Source organism: Cygnus olor, chromosome Z (genome assembly GCF_009769625.2).
Source record: "Cygnus olor isolate bCygOlo1 chromosome Z, bCygOlo1.pri.v2, whole genome shotgun sequence".
Classification (NCBI taxonomy): Eukaryota; Metazoa; Chordata; class Aves; order Anseriformes; family Anatidae; genus Cygnus; species Cygnus olor.
The window spans coordinates 13,126,724-13,145,727 of NC_049198.1; the positions used below are offsets into that span (position 1 = coordinate 13,126,724).

Here is a 19,004-nt window from a genome sequence, read left to right on the forward strand (position 1 = left end):
CAATAATGGAGAGTAAAACAGTGGTCATTAAACAGTTCTATTACGAGTCCCATTGACACCAACTCAACTCACATGCTTGCTTCCATTGTAAGAAGAGAAGAATAACTGGGGTTAAAATTATTTGACCAACAGATAATGAAAAACAGACGTTATTACCTAGAGATTTTCTTAGCTGCCATTTTTGTAAAGCCCCGCTCCACTGGAGAGATGTCACCTTCTACTACAACACCACTAACAATGTCAGTAACACCATTCAAATCAGTAATTTGCAAGGGATCTTCTAAAGAACTTAAACTTAGGCAGCAGAAAATATGTTACTGATTTGAAATAGAATATGCATGTAAGAAAAGCTAAAATCCTTCCTATTACGCTCAAAATGAGAATACTCAGGTTGTTTTACCAGAATCCTTTAGACAATTTTCTTTCTCCTACATCTCACTGTGTTAGTGCAAACAAGGAATACATTGATAATGTGTATAGATGTGCTATTTTTAAAAAGTTACCAGCTATCACCTTAGCTTCACTGCCAGCATGTGCACTTTGCCAACTTTCTCCCTAAGGTGAATGGGGCAGAATGAGTGAGACCTGACTAACATCAGCAAAGACAGGTCTGAATAAACCATCAAGAAACATGATGGATCAAGAGACAGATTGCCTGACCTCCACATGGCTAGTCCAGAGGAGGCTAAAACTGGCAACTCAGAAATCCAGGAGCATGCAGAGATGAAGCTGTGGGATGCTATCTGTTTCAGGAACCCCAACTCTCAACTTCCAAACCCAACTCTCTAAGCAAGAATCACTGTGAGTGGGAGAATGGTTTTACCTAAATTCTGCTCATTTCTATCCTCTCTTTTAATCAGTTGCTTTCAATAAAAACTATATCATACGTAGTTTACCATTACATGCTACACTAAATTCAAAAGACTCCTTTGGGTAAAATCACCATCTACTAAAATTTATTGCCTCATATGCATCCTCCAGGTTATGCAATCACTCCCTAATCTGCATTCACAACACAAAACAAGCATTTTGACTTTAAATATTTATATAATAAACTAAGGCATTCGTTCTACTGCTATGCTTGAAGAAAAATTTGATAAAGGTAGGTAGGTAACTGAGCAAAATGACCAGGAAGAAAGGGAAGCCAGCTACTGTAAAAGCTGCAAAAGCTGAATCTAGAAGATTCCTACTGCAAAGCTGAATCTAGAAGATTAAAGCAGTTAGCAACAAAAAATATGTATGTCAGCCCATTTTACCTAATGCATAAGATCAACCCAGTTTTGAAATCTTCAGTATGATGCTTCACATTTTTGATACAGTAACTCTCCAAAAACTTTCTAGTGAGAGCTTGCCTCAGTAGATGACTATTATCAGCAGTTACATGCACTCATTCAAAACCAGTATTTTGCAGATAGGAGGAATAATAAACGTGCATAGACATTAGCAGCATCTACATTAACAGCTCTGTTACTTGCAACTAGAAAGCAACTTTCAATGCTTCTGCAGATTTCGTGTTAAACAAATGTAACAGGCACTGTTGACGTCAGAACAAATGCCTCAAACTAATTAACAGAAAAGTTTTCATCCATTTTCAAATAAATGCCTAGATTTTTATGAGACAGTTCCACCTGGACAATTCCCTTATTGGTAGTAAACAAATTTTCAACAAAACCGGTGTCAAAATACATACCTATCATCACGTAGTTCTTCACTTAAAATAAAGCCTGAAACAGAAACATCCTTTGTTAATAAAAACCTTGCACTTGTACACAGGCTAATAACATATGTTAAACAGCCTGTGGGATAATATATATCAACCTGAATGTGCTGACATTAAAAATAAACTAATTACATACTTAGGCCTAATAACCTGTGTGAGAGCATGTCATCTACTACCAGATTAACAGACAGTTGTCAGAGAACATTTATTAATTTATTAACCTGATTAACAGAGGTAGTTTTGCTAGGAAGACAAGGTCACTATAGTAAGTTTTCAGCCCTGCCCCAATGAGGCTAATGAGTTCCAACTAATTGGAACTGATCTGTTCCAACTAATTGTACAACTTTTTATGGAAAATGAATGATTTCCACTTACTTTAAAAAGCCAGGGTAAGAACTGCTGGAATTCAAGAAATGTGGCTAAATAACAGCATGGATGTCTTGGAAGCAAGAACACTATCGCCTTCCTAAATTAATCTGTAATCTCTCAAAAAATTCCAATTGCAACTCAGAATCACCTAGAGTTTTCTTAGCTTGCAAGTAACAAGTTTATACTTAAAGAGGAAAACTAAAAATGTATTATTTTTTATAAAATGTGTGTGCCTGTGCACATCATTTGATATTTAATTCTGCTATATGCAGATATAGGAACCATGTTTAACTCTTTATTAAGAAAGATTGCTGCAAATATGACAGTCAAATGCATGTTTGTCTGTAAAAATATATATATAAATTTTAGAAGCTTGAAAACAAACAATACAGGCAACATAGAGATAAATATAACATCTTATACTTTTAAACATCAAGAATAGGGAGTACTGATTTTTACTCCTCCTCTAATGCTACTGTAGTCTTCAGACTTGCAAAAATCAACATACTGTCAGTTTGCAAAATGAAATGGGACCTCATAAGATAACGCTTTAGGACATAAACAGTAGTTACCATATAGTGATAAAAAAAAATCTCAGAATCACAGGATCATCTAGGTTGGAAGAGACCTCCAAGATCACCAAGTCCAACCTCTGACCTAATACTAACAAGTCCTCCACTAAACCATATCACTAAGTTCAACATCTAAACGTCTTTTAAAGACCTCCAGGGATAGTGACTCAACCACTTCCCTGGGCAGCCCATTCCAATGCCTAACAACCCTTTCCGTAAAGAATTTCTTCCTAATATCCAACCTAAACCTCCCCTGGCGCAACTTTAGCCCATTCCCCCTCGTCCTGTCACCAGGCATGTGGGAGAATAGGCCAACCCCCACCTCGCTACAGCCTCCTTTAAGGTACCTGTACAGTGCGATAAGGTCGCCCCTAAAACATTTATTTTTCTGATGTGGGCTGGGTTTAATTGAAATTTCATCTCTCTCAAACACAGGAAGATGCCAGAGGTGATAAAGACAGCTTTGGGAGGAAAGTATGGGTGTTCTTTGGCACTGTGCCTATTTAGACTCAGGATAACACTTAAGTAAATAACTACAAATCATCACAGTGAAGGGTTTCTGAAACAGACCCAAAGTTATTCATTTTCTTTCAGTAACAGGGTGAAATCAAGTGCAAGTGTAGTGTACTGGCAAACTATCTTCATAAGTGGGGGATAATGCATTGCCAGGTGACATATAAACTCATTATCAATGAACATCCATGAAGCCTATTCTAAATACTGCAATTTAGAAAGGCTGGAAAATATGCTGACCAGAATAATAAATATCCACAAGAATAAACATCCATGAACTGACATTTATGAGCTCACTGGCGTTACATAACAGCAACAAGGAAGTACGACAACAGGAAGAAAGGGATTGCTTATTTTTAAATGAAGGAAAAGGGAAAAGTAAACTTTAAAGATTATACCAGAAGATGACTTTATGCCACTGGGAAAGTTAGAAGCAGAGGCTGTAGAAGCAGAAGAGCACAATTCCAATGCAGTATAATTGGGTATAGGATGTTCAGGTCTTAAGCTCTCCTTTTCATCACCCCCATCTTCAGAAATCATGGCCCTCACATAATGTTCTGATCCAATGAAAAAAAAAAGTAATTAATACAGGCCAATGGAAAAAAAAAAACACAATACAATCACTCTTATATGTTAGTGGCATATTTATTTATGTGTCCAGCCTAAAACAATTTTAAGTTATAATTTTCAACAGCTTAATACACTTACTGAGAGATCAGTCATACCTTCCTATGAAAGTGCTCTATGAGAACTGCAATATATGTACCAGACCTGCACATATGAACAAAAAGGCTGAACTATGAGTTACTTTGTGTGAGGCTAATGGACATCTTAAATATAATCTTATGTATAAATACAGATATAGCCACAATTTAGTTCTACCACTTGGCTTTGCATTAAGTTCTTAGATAGATTAGACTGTTTTGGTATGAATGTAAAATGGACCTGAAGCATGTACCCCTAATGCATTCCTCCTTGGCACAGTATAGTAGCTATAAGTAAATATGTAACATATAGTCAATTATTATATATATATATATATAAAAATATTCAGTGAATCAATCCTAGCAGCCAGTTGAGCTGATATAGGCTTTAAACTTAATCAGAAGATGTTATAACTAAATATCCACCAGAGAGTTATGTAAAAAGTATTTGCCTTATATACATAGGGAAAACTGAACAAATTTCATATCCTTTTATATCAGCAAACAAAGCCCTCAAAAGCACGATATTTGATTTTATGATACAACAGAAATATATATTATCTTTAAAATCCTATGCTTAGGTCCTGCATTATGGTTTTGGAAAAGACCAAAGTACACAAATGCTTTCAAATGTATTTACATTGAAGCAGTATCCATAACGTTACTCAAATTCTCTACCTTTGTTGTTTTTTTTCCTCTCTCTTGTATTTTTCTTTTTTTTTTTTTTTTTTGATATTTAGGTAACACTTTTCAGAATTGCATTAAACTTCACGGTTGAAAAAATTAAGTTTAATATACAATCCAAAATTTACTCTCCTTCTGTTAACTGTACACATACCATCACCAATGATGCTAGCATCTTCAGAGAATGAAGGATAAGCATTAATGTCTGAATTGGCGGCCATTTCAAAATCTTCTATTATTTTCACTAGCTATAAATGCAACACAAAAACTAAGTAACAATATCAACTCCAAAGCATTTATGAGACTTACATAGCAGATATTCATGCAAAGTTTGCTTTAAATATATTTTTTTTCCTCAGAATCTTATAAACATCAGGACTATAGTATCTCAAGTAGATTTATTTTGTCTAAAGAGTTTGATCTTCTGGAACATTGCTTTGAGAAAAAGATATGAACTGTATTATACTTGTGAATTTTTAATCCTGTTAATCACATTCTGTTTTATAAATAGGTGAAGTTTCCTAACATATCTTATCTGAAAAACATAGAAATAAAAATATTTCCACATTCTTCCTAAGTCAGAAGTTTCCTGAAGTTGAAAAATAGAAAGTGAAAAATAAAACTGACTAACCTATGTTGAGACATTCTACTGATCATTTTTACAAAGAACAAGTGTCAAAACTTATTTATAATATGTGAGAAATTGTTATAAAAGGAATCACTAATTGCCATGTACATGAGGCAAACAGGAAAAATCGCTGCATTTTCAGGGATCAGGATTTGGCTAAACATTCAGAAAAAGTTTAAAAAACAAAATGCAATAAAATGCTGAAATAGAGAAGACAAGCAAAGATGTTTTTCACCACACACTTAAAAATCAGCTTAGATGATCCCGTGGAGGAAGGATAGAAGTGATTAAATAATCCAACTTAATGTAATAACTGTGTGTAGGTGACACAATGAGGTCCTATATTTCTGTGACTATTTGGAAGAGCAAGCAATGGAGAGTATTTGTTTGAATTACTATACAAAAAAAAAAAGATGCTGTGGAATTACAGAGTGATACTGAATTCATTCTGTATTAAGCCAGATCTGATGTGCAAATAATTTTTTTTTTTTTTACACAATACATAAAATCAGAACCTACTGGCTCATGCTTAGAACAGTTACTCCCACTTTGCTTTAAATTTGATTAAGAAGTTGAAGTAATGTGAAGAAATAATTGCCAATATTCGCCACTTAGTATACACTTAAAGTCAGCCCCATCTGAAGTTTTAGTCAAATTAAAAACTAGATGTAGAATTAATAAGCCAGAGTCTGTTGAGAAGTTTTAACATCAGACTTTTGTCATGACCTAACAAACTTGTAATACTTGAATTACGTAAGATGATCTGAACACGTTATGTCCAAAATGCATTTAATTTACATATCTATTTAGATTTATAAAGATGCAAATGCATCTTTATGCATTTATTTGCATATATTATGCATTTATGCAAATATTTGATTAAATCAATGGAAACATTTTCCAGAATTAGTCACATAATATTCTGCAGAGGCAAAACTTTGCCAAACCTTTGCCAAGGTGATCTCCAACTGAGCCCATAGTCTTGTGCTATTTCGCTTTCCCACTTATAGGGAAATTAAATATATTCAGCCTATAATATCACAATTCTGGCCAGCATTTGGATCACTGTAAGCAATCGTGTCTACCAACAAATACAGCACTAAATGGAAAAGAACAGTACTTGATTCTCACTCAATATATACTACGCAATTTTGAAATACATTATTTGAAAATTTAGATTTTGTCTTTAGTTAAATGAAATAAAAAGTAAACCATTTCAGACACAACAGTTAGCAGTCTGAACTCACCATTTTGGTATTTCTGAAATCCTCTTCCATATTTTCTGTTATATTCTGCAGCATCTGTAATTGCATATCCATTTCTTGCTGCTTTGTGGAAAAGTGTTCTTTGTTAACTACTTTAGACAGCAGCCCTGAAGAAGGAAAAGTTCTGGCATCCTCATGTACTATGTTCCAAGTTACACTGTCTCTAGAAGAAAACGGTTTATCTTCCTTTTGCACTTGGCTTGACATATCTTTGGGATGATTGTCTAGAAGGAAAAGAGTGGACGAACATCATCAAGTGAAATGCAAACATTTAAGTACTGCAAATAATTAGGCATAGCTGTGCTATACATAGTACATTATAGCAGACAGGAATCAGCACAAAAGTCAAATTTATAAATGTTTTGATGTATAAGAAAACAAGCAGGAGGTGATTTGGGAAAGGCTGAGTATTTTCTGTAGGGAGGCAAGATATTATAATAAAAATGCGTAGCTTTTTTTCTGATTTAAAAATACAATGGTTTACCTTTCTTCTGTAGCGGCTCAGGTGGAATTGCATTAGTAACAGAAGCTGCCCTGTGGTGAAGTTCTGCAGTAGATGGAATTTCAAACTTCTCAATTTGCTCTGTAGTACCTATATCTTCTGCTGACTCAGGTATCATGGGTAAATCATTAAGGATGTCACTGTCTTTAATGTCAATCACACTGATATATTCATGTTCACTCTAAATAAGAGCAAGATAATGAAGAATTATACAGCATGTGTTTTGAGCAGTACATTTTAATCATTCCCTGTGTTTACTCTTCCCACTTTGAGTTGAGACTTCCTGTTTCAGAGACAAAATTACTACAATCTTCCCCACAGTATTACACAACTGAGATAAGACAAATGGTATACTTATAATTAAACCTTGTATAAATTGGGCCACTAACCAAGTCAGGTGCATCAGGCAGAAAGGATGGTAAAGGTTTCTCCTTCACTTCACCAGGGAACCTCAGGTTTATATACATGTCTGGTGGTAGTAACTCAGGGACACTAGATGATTCTATGGGAAAAGAATAATAGTATTATATTTGCAGTAAAAGCCATGAAACTCTGGAAAACTATTTGGAAATAGGTCTGAATTCTCTAAATGACAAGATAAGCTTTGATTAGCTTTTTTCTTAAATGAAAATAAAAAACATAAATCAATAGATTTCTTTAATGTTTGCTTCTAACAAAATTGATCACTACTTATTTTTCATTTTGGTGATAAATTAGCAGAGAAATATTCAAAAGATTAAAATCAGAGTAACATGCTGCAGTATAAATTGCAATTCATTTCCAATTCTACCTTAAATGGTTAGAAAAAATCACTGTATCTTGACTTGATCCAAATAAATGACACTACTTAGCTAGAAAGACATCTAATTAGCTATTTGCAAAGTATGCTATGTAGTAAAATAATCTTCCAAATGGAACAATGCTGTTGAATTTTAAAAGAAATGAAAAATGTATATGTTTATATGCTAGCATGAGGAAAATATTTAGGTAATTAATCTTATTTAGCACAATTTATCATGGATTTATGATTTTTGTGTGGGCAAAACACAAAACAAAATACATTATTTAGCCCAAAATAAAAATTACCTTCTACTTTGTATTCTACAAACTGAACCGAAATTTGACTGGAGTAAAATTTTGCAAGATTGAGCAGCACTAAAACCAATCTAAAACCTATAAATATACCTCCTAATAAACAAATACAAAAGCATAGGTACATTGTACTAAAGAAGACACAGCCAAATGTTTCATAAACAGGATTATAATTATTTAATGTTTGGTTGAAAGAAATAGGTTAAATTAGAATCTTATCAATACCCTGCATTAAGCTAACTCCTATAAAAAACATGTTAAGATGGCAATATTTTTATAGACTTCCATAACAACAAATGAAATAGACAAAGCCTGAAGCCACACCTGGCATGGGAACAGATGTGGTTGACTCATTTTTTCGAACTTCAGAAACCTCAATTCCAGCACTGATTCCAACATCCTTATATGTTTTGAGCACTTGATAGGGAAAGAAAACAAAATGCATGAATCTAAGGAAGGACACTTATGGCATCATTTGAACTTATGTTTCTGATTTACCAGCTTATGATGAAAGGAAAGCTGGGGGGAAGAGGTAGAGAAGCTATTTCAGTCAAATGTGAAACATTGTCTAACTATATTTAGATAAAGGCAATTAAAAAAGGAGCTCTCAGAAAAAGTCACAGCAGAAGTGACTTACAGAAAGCATGTGGAGTCTCTTACACAATTGCATTAGTAACATTTTTAACTCTTTTAGCTAATATTGTTATTTATATTCCAATATCTTCTAGTTTAATACATTTTTTTGGTAACAAAATGTTAAAGCCCACACAGGTAGCACTTACCTGGATGAGTATTTGTACTTGCATCTTGAGTTTCTGCTGGCTTTTTTTTTGTAGAAGCCATGTAATGTAGATCTATTGGAGTAGTAATTGCTTCCTCCAGTTTGTCTAAAATGCAGTATAACACACAATAGCTGCCTATTAGTGCATTAATTAGAAATCTATAAAAGCAATGATTTTAGCTCAGAACTAGGGGACCCAATAGATTTTTCTTTGCACTTCTGATAGATAGTCTTAACATATCTCTACTTTATGAATGGTGTTCAGAAAAGTTTGTACTATCTGTCTTCTGTGAATATGTAACTGTTCCAAAACTTACAATGCTACACTGAATTAAAATCAAGGCTCAGTTTGGATGTGTAGTCTTTAAATATTTTAATATGCTGTGCAACAACCATTCGTTTCGTATTTCAAAAAGATGGGAATATTTATGACATGTATACCTTTATTTCTGATATTTTTAGAGCTTTGCAGGGCAGCATTTCTCTAAGGCCAAATTTCAGAGAATGGATTGCATTTTTTTCCCCTGGTCGGACTAAATATTGTGCTGAATTAATGTATTACGAAGCAAATCTTCTTTCTATAGCCATAATCTTCTTTTTGCAATCTAGAAATACTGTATACATTGAGTTTCCTTTAAATATAGGAGTGTTAAGTTTCATGTAATTAGAATATGCTGCCAAATAAAACTGGAAGAACCTTCTAAAACAAATGAAACAGATTTAGAACATTAAATCACTGTTTACAACATTCTGCTGATTAATCACATGAACAGAAATCACTGTGAGCAATAGTTACTAATATTCATACAGCATACTTTTACTCTTTCCTGCAGTCCATTGTTTATAGGCATAAATAAAACATTACCACTTATTTTCAAGAAAACTTAAAATACTTCTAGAATCTTCAGGAGAATTATTCTGAGATTACACGTAGTCAGGAAGTACAGTGATAGGACAAGGGAGAATGGTTTTGAAATAAAGAGGGTAGATTTAGATTAGACATTAGGAAGAAATTCTTCACTCAGAGGGTGCTGAGGCACTGGCACAGGCTGCCCAGAGAAGCTGTGAATGCCCCATCCCTGGAAGTGTTCGAGGCCAGGCTGGCTGTGGCTTTGGGCAACCTGGTCTGGTGGGAGGTGTCCGTGTCCATTTTGGGGTGTGTGTGTTAAACTAAATGATCTTTTATGTCCCTTCCAACCAAAGCCATTCTGTGATTCTGTACTTGGTATTAATCTTAAATTTGCCCTCTTTTCTCTCTACACCAATTCCCTAAAATTGACTAACCCAAAAGACGACTGAGTATTTATTGTGTACCTTGAAAGGATTTCCTAATTTTCTGGGGAAAGAACCCATAAATACACAATGTAGCTTGTATTTCTAAAGACTACAATGTTTGACTTATTAACATTTTAATATTGACTTAATATAGAAATTTTCTTTGAAATCTAACAAACTTCTGTTCCTTGATTTTTGTAAGCACTCAAAGCATTACAAGTATTTATACTTGCCTACTGAAATGAAAACATTATCTTGAAGCTGAGAGGTAGATTTTGCTTCTTGATCCTAATAAAAGGAGAAAAAGAATTAACCTAAAAGATAGTTCCTGTCCCAATTAAAGGTTTTTTTGATGCTGTTAATTTTCCAATATACCTCCCCTGAGTTATGATTTTAACAAAATCACTGTAGCATACTTTTCTTACCCTCTTTTTTTTTTTTTTTCTTCTGATCCGTTCCTTTTTAGTGGAATTAAAGAGTATGCAAAATTCATTACCATATATACCTTTGGGGTGATCTGCAGTAATTGTGAGGTGACAGTAATATAAATTCCTCATTCTTCCTTGAGCATATGCTATCTCTGCTGTATCATAATTAACATCTCCTAGCCCTGGGGATGCTCTCCAGTTGCTGTGCTAAACAGAGAAGTCTTAAAGAAGGAATGCTATAGATGAGAAATAAAGCTTACTGTTCTGGATACTGAAAAGGCTGCCTTTAAATCTGGTACTGGCAAGGATAACCCTCAAAGATATTAAAACATATTAAAAAAAGCTAGGTAAACAAACAGAAATGCATAAATCAAAACCCAGCTTGAGGAAGGGTTTTCTCTTCTCAGCGGCTTGGCTAAGACAGAAATGAGAATTCTGCTCCCGATCTTGACTCTTCTATTGTCATCATTTAGCCTCAAGTGAAAACAGTGGTGCCTGGGATAGCTCTCCTGGAAGTACTGCTATGATTTTTTTTTTTTTTGGAATTAGAGTTTGTGTGTATATTTAATTTTAAATGTCAAAATAACCTATTCTAAATAGGAAAGGTCATGTCCCAGGAAAAACAAAAACAACCTTGGAATACTTTTTCCATCATAAATTTGTTATTTACAGGAAATACAAATGAAAAATGTATACTGTTTCTAGGGGAGAGCCTGGAAGAAATATACATGATTGTTTTAGTTTAGTTTGCTTCGTCTTTATTTTCTGTTAATATTTGAATGGAAAAAGGCAAAGAAAAAACATTTTTCTATACCCCAGTCTCTGATTCAACAACCATCACTGTATCATTAATACTGATAATGGAGTCATCTGGATGGAAGGACACAGTTGGTTTCTTCTTTTCCTCCTCTTTCATTTGTTTTTCATCACGCCTCTTTTGTCTGCCAACATATTAATGACAAATAAAAATAAGAACCACACTGTAATAATAGGAATATCTGTAATTTTCTAAGAAATATTACTATTTAGAAATACACACTGAAATAAAGGTGGAGAAGATAAATACTACTGGTGCACAGAGTTCAAAGTATGACTTTCCCTACCAGAAATCTACCTGAAATCATTGCAAGAACTCAAAAACATTCAACAGTTAGACCAAAATCTGTTAAAAGGTGTTATAAGCTAGTCATACCAAATATTACACACTGGATGATATTAAGTACCCACATTTTGTGTATAATAATAGTAAAAAATCATTACAAAACAAAATGTCTGTAAAGAAACTAAGAAATATTCCAGCAAGAAACAAACCTCTGTTATCACTCAAACTATCTAATGAACTATTTTACTTAAAAAGTTGCAATTCTCTTTGGTATCTGATGAGTAGATTATAAGACAACTGTAGCCTTAAGAATTTCAACTGATAATATCAAAACTACTAAAATTCTAAACTGCAGCTGCGTATTGGTTGTTTTTCACCTTAGTGTGAAACATTCACCTTAGAGTCTGTTTCCAGCTACCAGAGTTAAAAGCATCATAATCAGAAGCAACCATTCTGTTCTAGATGCAATGATGCCATTAACTCTTTCAGGGAAGGCACAGATCTGTGAAATGTGTGGTACCTATTGACATTATAAAAGAAGTGAACGGTAAGTTACATGCAACTTAAACTAACTGTTTTAACTGCTTGTGAAGCCAACTAACAAAGTATAAATCAAATTTCAAAATTCATGAATAACACAGCTTGTAAAACAAAATAAAATATCCCTTCAGCTGGAATTTTCCTGGCCACTGTCTGGAGTCATAATCAGAGCCTGTATCTTAATTTTTATTAAAACAGTATAACCCTTTCCTTCTTGAAGATTATAACTAACAATAATGATACCCAATACAGACAGTCTTTCAAAATTAAGACCCACTTTAAAAGTTTGGCTTGCCTTTTTCTACTGTTCTGCACATCTCTTGGTTCAAATGGTTCAATATCAGTTTTTAGTAACTGGATAGGTTCGGTTTGGCCCTGTCCATAGAATGTACTGGTCAAAGTATGATGGTGGTGGCGTTGCTCAAATGCAATGACATCTTGAAGTGGAATGAGTTTTGGCACCTGGAAGTGTTCAGAGATAAGCAAAAATGAAACAATGATAAAGGAATCAGGGAGAAACCCAGTTATCCTGAATGAACTGAACAGGTCCTGTTTGGGGTTTCAGTTATATAAACACAACTCAATTTATGGAGTGAAAATGTGATGTTAATAGAACCAGAGGTAACATGTACATGTGTAAACTATTTCCAGAAAGTAACCTAAAAGACACAAATTTTCTCCACAGCATCTATTTCACTAATATTTTCACTGCTAATGTCTCTGGTTGAGGATGAAGGTAGGAAGTGTGCAATGAGGACAAAGACTGAAGAAGCAGATTTCAAGGAAAAGCATTTACGTTCAGATGGAATGGTGAGCATATGAGATTCTGTCAGAAGATTTTTTAAAATATCAGGTTCTCAATATCTGTAAGGCAAGGTTTTCTTCCCAAGCCTTTTAGCACTATGTTTCTGCCCGTACAAAAGAACTGCCGTAATCTGGAAACATTAATTTATTTTTGATTAATTAGAAACCATGAAACTGCGAAAGACCCGCAACTTAGAAAAATCTATTATTAAATCCAGTACCTTCTTTTTTTGAAGTAAATCGGCGTGAAGCAGTGATATTCCTGTGTGCTGGAACGTTTCTCTGCACTCAGTCTCCTTTGTTACAGGTTTAACAGGTATTAAAGCAGTTGTGATTGGCTGTCCTATAACTGGCAGAAGTCTAGGTACTGGGTCAAGCTGCAAGTGCAATAGTGGAATACCAGCCAGGTTCTGGGTGATCAGTGTATTATTGCCCACTTTTACATTACCAGAGAACTGCTGCTGACATGATACTTCTTGCTGTTCTTCATAATGATTTGTATTTAGGTGTTTGGGAGGTGGCTCATGCACAGTTTCTGCCCACCTTTTCTCTTCCTCATGTATTTGCCTTGGGATCTCAGGATCAGATCTACTCATACTTAAATGTGCTGTTGACTTGTTCTTTCTTGATGTGCATGATGACTGATGGTTCCATAAAGAATCTGATGAATTCCAGGCTTCTCGTGGTGTTCGGGGTGGTCTACCAAAAGCTGATGACATCTCTAGTGGATATAAAAATGCTGGTTTGGAATGATAACCTGATTCAAGTTTAAGCAAAGGAAATTCGTTTGAGTAATTCAGGGTTTTTGCAATAGGGATAAGCCTGGGTGTTTTCTGAACATCTGAGGAAGGAGCTAGGAGATGAACTTGTTTAACAGGGGCTGAAGAATGCAAATCTTGAGATGGTGGCATAAATCCTCTCTCTCTGCTGTGGCTTTCTAGTCGGCTTAAAGAAACATACATATCCAGATGATTCTAAAAGCAAAGAAAAAAGCATTTAAAAGTACCCCGAAATAGCAGCCATGCATTAAATATGGACAGAAATGGTATATATATATATATATGTTTTTTTGTCTACTGCAATCACTACAAAAAGATTTAGTAATTTAACAGGACAGATAACATATCAGATATACAGAACTGTCTTCATAAATGACGCACAGATGTACTTACTCTTATGTTGCCATTGTTGCTTTCATCTCTTAAACTATTCCTTGGTTGAAAATCTGAGTTCTTTTGATCAGATTTTCCTTTATCTTCTTGAGTGGGCAGTTCAGTTTTTAGAAAAGCTTTAGGAGAACATGAAGATCTTCCAGAGCCATTTCCTTTTGGCCTGTGTACAGTCTGGCTTCCTTCCAGGTGAACAGATTGATGCTGTTGTAAAATTTGTTGCAAATTTGGCAAGTTGGCACAGGATGACTGGACTATTTGCATTAAACTCATGAAGTTGATTTGCTGTAGCTGGATAGACACACACACACAAAATTAATGCTAAAAAAAAACTTTAACAGGGATCTTGGCAAAAATAACACCTTTATAACTGTTCACTATCTTGTTAATATAGGTGTCAAAATAAACAATATCCGTAAGTTTCAATGATGATTCATTCGTATGATAGTTTTTTGAACAGGACTATACCTGCCACAGAAAGGTTATGCTAAACCCAGACAAATTCCTTCACTTCTTTTCTGAAGTTTAGGTTAATATAAGTTTACATGGAATTCTTTGAATGTGCTAACAAAAATTTCTAGCACAGCCACAAAGTTATTGCAGTTTCAGAATCTTTCCTAACCTATGCAATTATGTGAACTAGAACGCACTCTGAGCTTTATTATATTACTCATTTTCTTGAGTCAAAAACAAACAAAAAAAATAAGTCTCAAATAAGTTTTCACAGTACCAACCTGGAACTGGAAATCTTTCCTTTTTTTTTTTTTTTTTTTAAAGGGAACAAATACCTTAAAACAGTAACTATTCCTATTGTTTGATAAAATTTTATACTGTGAAAACCATTTCCAGTATTCAGATGCTCACCTGAACTAACTTAAACATTTCATCTTGAAGCATCTGCCTGACAGTTTCTGATGTGTTTTGTTTCTCTTCTGTAGGGAGTTCTTTCTTGATGTCTTGCTTTTTTGCACATATGGAAGTATTGGAGACAACGCTTGATGTACTTGACATACCAGCCAGAGAAGGCTGACTATGACTTACAGAAACCTCTACATTACTAAACAACAGAACAAAAAGAACAAAACTGTTAGGAACATTCATAGTTCAGAACCTATGCTAGGTTTTCTTAAATCAATCCAGAACATTTTAAAGAAATCATTATTTTTCTAAAGCATAATTAATTTATAGTAAAGAATTTAACAATTAATACTGCCCAATCTTCATTAGAGAGCACATAAAACTTTTTTTTCCTAATGCTTCCTAATATAATGAGTGAAAAACTGTAGTAAAGACGTAAGATTTACCTGATTCTTAGTCACAGGGTTATCTGAAACATTAACTTTGCTAGAGATACATGCAGAAAATAATACTGTGACAGAAAATGGGTTTGTTAATCATAAAACCAAAAAGGTGAGAGAAAATGGAGAAGGACATTATTAACCAAAATGTGAGAGATGGCAGATCTACTTTCATTTAAATGATTAAATGTGCTTTTATCTATCTGGAATTAAAGCCAACAACAAAATTGCAGATAAGAAAACAATTAAAATAGCATGCACCAAATGATACAATATAGTTAGTTTTCCAATTACTCACAGAGATAATTAGATCTTATAGAAGGTAAAGACTTAAGTAGATTAAGTACTTAAATGAAGTAGAGAGGGTTAGGATTTACATGACATTAAAAAGAAACTGAGGGGCTTCATCTATATCATCAGAATTTAACCCACAACATAACTCTCTCTTTCTCAACTATCTCAACTGCTGTCTTTGATAGGGGTACTCTGGAGGACTTCTCACAACTGAACAGGATGGCATCCAAGAATATCAAGAAATAAAACCGAAGTGTAAAGCTCGTGTTAAGAAGTAATATTGAAAAGGTTTTGGATATGTAATAGGTGTGAAAAGGCACAGGAAATGTCTTCTTTTGGAAGACAATTGGAATGTATAACCATAGTATGAAATCCTGAAGTTGGAGAAAGCTTTTTAATTAAAAAAAAAAAGTCATGAAAAACATAAAATGGAAATGAGACTAGAGACAGAAAACAGAATACAAAGGGATGTGTACATCTGATCTTTCTGTAAGCTGAAATAATTCATACAGGACTATTCTAGAAACAAAAGCTGACTATTGATGCCTTTTCCCACTTCCAACATTCTCCATGTTTACACGCATAAGCATAAACCTAATACTTCTATTTAGCAGTTGACAAAGGACGTGCATGTTTTCATCACTTAACAGAAATATATATTTATAATACTATTGTTCATTTTTATGTAATAATATATCTATAGTAGTTTTATAGAATCACTATAATATAATAACAATAATAATAATAAAATATTCTGTCCATAACCAAAAGAAAAAGAGTATCACTTCTTGTGAAATCTGGTATCTCTGAACTGCTACTTTAGTATGTTTGATTTATGTGATATTCTGGAAAAAAATGTAAGAGTATGTGATCCTCAAGGATTATGGCATAAAACATTTCAGGAAAGGCTACTCAGTACTACAGTTTGCAGGAATAAATATTTTGTAATCAAATCTACACACGTTACTTGAGGCTGAAAATTTAATAGGCGTAGTCTATTATTTACTGTATAAAAAATTATAGGTTTTTCTTACCCAGGAACTTCTGAATCTTGTTCTAAAGAGAATGATTTAGAAATGGTGCTAGTAGCTACCTCAGTTGTGCTAAAAGAAATTTTAAAAGAAAGTATTGTAAATACTACAATAATGTGCTGCTTATTTTCATTTCATATACACACACTTTTGTATATATGCATATATATATATAAAATTATATATATATATATATATAAAAAATTATACCTGTAAGCCATGATCAGAGCTATACTGAACTGCATTGCTTCAAATACTGCATTATGCTGCAATTTGAGCTGGCAAATATTGACATTCATGCTTTGTCTCCCTAGCAATCAGAAACTGACTCAAACAAAAGCACTGAAAAAGTTCTGGCTGTTCACACAAACAGCAGGCAAAAAATAGGTTGATCTGAATTGACAAAAGAAGAGAAAATCCTATTTAAGCAATATTGTTAATATGATTACAACCTGTATTCCTAAAAAAGAAAAGCCAGCATCACAAGGAACCTTTGAGAAGCATCTTATGTGCAGTTATTTTTGAAATTGTATTCTCAGATTTTCTAAAGTTAGGCCATTTTATAGTTCTTAACAAACATTACAAACAGAGTAGTATTGATTTATATGATTTATATTTATATATAATTAAGATTTAAAAAATATTAAGACATTTAGGCACTGTGTATCAGAGACAAAGGTTTCATTATTATAAACAAATTTGGTGGATTTATAAAGAAAGATACTCAAAATAATAAAAACAGGTAGATAATTTTCCCTCATTAAATGAAAAAATCCCAAAACACCAATATTTCTCATGATTAACAAAAAAATGTTGTGCTTATAGAAGGCTTCTTCCCTTCAGAGAAATCAAACTAGGTAGTAAACAACTCAAACTGATGACGTGACAGTCAAATTTATGAACTGTTTCCATAATTTTATGTACATTATATTTTAAATGTAGATATATTTTAAAATTTACATGTAGCTTACATGAAATTTTAAAAATGCCAAAACGATGCAAATTTCCTGAGTTTTTAAGTTGTGCAAAATGTCTCCCTCCCTCTCTCAAGAGCCAATGTGCTTATCATCCACAACCATTTTTATCTCACCTTCTCCCTCCTAGATACCAATCTCTCTTTCTTCTAAATTGTGTAACAATTTAGCTGTTAAATTTCTTAGAATAAACAGCAGTGTTTAATCCAAAGCCACTGCCCCTAGTTTGGAGATGGAAAAAAAACTGAAGGCTTTTCCAGCTATTATTTCCAGCTATTCTCCAGTTATGTACTTTGTCCAGAAATAAAATACTACTCCTTCCCACAAATCATGCCTCTATTACTTGTTCATTACTAAACTAACCACTCATCCACCCAGCACTTTGTTTATGTGAAATGCCTGTGTATGTGGAATAGAACATAACTGAATGTTTTTTTCAGGTTATGACTTTGTTTCTATAAGGAACAAGAACCCATTAAGACTTGACTGAATTCGACAATTAACAAAACTACTTTAAATTTTTGAACAAAGTTAAAAGGGAAATAAAAACAAAACAAAACAAAATCTCTCACGCATTATGTTCAGCCTTTCCTTCCTTTGCTTTTTCCACCTTTTGATCGTCCTGTAGACTATCTACATCTGAAATGGAGACGTGCTGGAATATAAAAAGATGCATCTGAACATGTCAATTTTTATATTCCCCTTCTGAGTCAATGAATTCTTATTTTATTAGCCTAAGGCAAATACACTTTTGATTACTCAGCCACTACAGCTCAGAAATATGGAGATATCTTAATGATTCATGCAAATTTTTTTTTCCAAGTCAGTATTATGAGTTTTTATTTTCAAATTCACATCCACATATAGCACTGTGGAAATGAAGTCTGATAATCTTGCATCTCCTAGGTAAGAATGAAAATGGGTAAACAACCCTTATATATGCAAACTATTCATAAACTAGGAAATTGAAATCTAGCGTACTTCCAGAGACTACGCTTATGCTGTTGCAATTCACATTTCAACATAGTAGTCTTTAGCCTATTTCAAAGGCTAGAGAATTATGACTGAAGATGATGCATGAGAACAAGGCTTATTTACAGATCTAAACCAAGTTTTCAGACATCAACAAAGAAAACACACACCTTTATACATTTAATTTAAAAGCAGGCAGGCAAGCAAACAAGTCACAGAGTTTTCAGTTAGTCACCCTGTGACAGCTTCAAAGTCAGTACACATTTTTAAAGAAAAAAGTTGCTAAT

At 33.7% G+C, this 19,004-nt stretch overlaps 1 protein-coding gene across 6 annotated transcripts in view; it reads right to left on the minus strand.

The window, feature by feature from the left end:
- Window positions 1–19,004, minus strand: part of CPLANE1 (ciliogenesis and planar polarity effector 1) — a 64,058-nt gene that overhangs the window by 8,580 nt on the left and 36,474 nt on the right. For all 6 annotated transcript variants that reach the window (XR_005815523.1, XM_040542231.1, XM_040542233.1 and 3 more), the window contains 16 exons: window positions 18,318–18,400; window positions 16,775–16,843; window positions 15,013–15,205; window positions 14,152–14,439; window positions 13,201–13,953; window positions 12,471–12,637; window positions 11,348–11,474; window positions 10,339–10,393; window positions 8,832–8,936; window positions 8,374–8,466; window positions 7,347–7,459; window positions 6,940–7,138; window positions 6,438–6,679; window positions 4,717–4,810; window positions 3,573–3,731; window positions 1,691–1,724 (listed from right to left, as the gene is read on the minus strand). Coding sequence is in view for 5 of the 6 variants with exons in the window: in XM_040542231.1 (XP_040398165.1) it covers window positions 1,691–1,724; window positions 3,573–3,731; window positions 4,717–4,810; window positions 6,438–6,679; window positions 6,940–7,138; window positions 7,347–7,459; window positions 8,374–8,466; window positions 8,832–8,936; window positions 10,339–10,393; window positions 11,348–11,474; window positions 12,471–12,637; window positions 13,201–13,953; window positions 14,152–14,439; window positions 15,013–15,205; window positions 16,775–16,843; window positions 18,318–18,400 (2,774 nt within the window). In the remaining variant the exon portion in view is untranslated. The remainder of the gene's footprint in view (window positions 1–1,690; window positions 1,725–3,572; window positions 3,732–4,716; window positions 4,811–6,437; window positions 6,680–6,939; window positions 7,139–7,346; window positions 7,460–8,373; window positions 8,467–8,831; window positions 8,937–10,338; window positions 10,394–11,347; window positions 11,475–12,470; window positions 12,638–13,200; window positions 13,954–14,151; window positions 14,440–15,012; window positions 15,206–16,774; window positions 16,844–18,317; window positions 18,401–19,004) is intronic.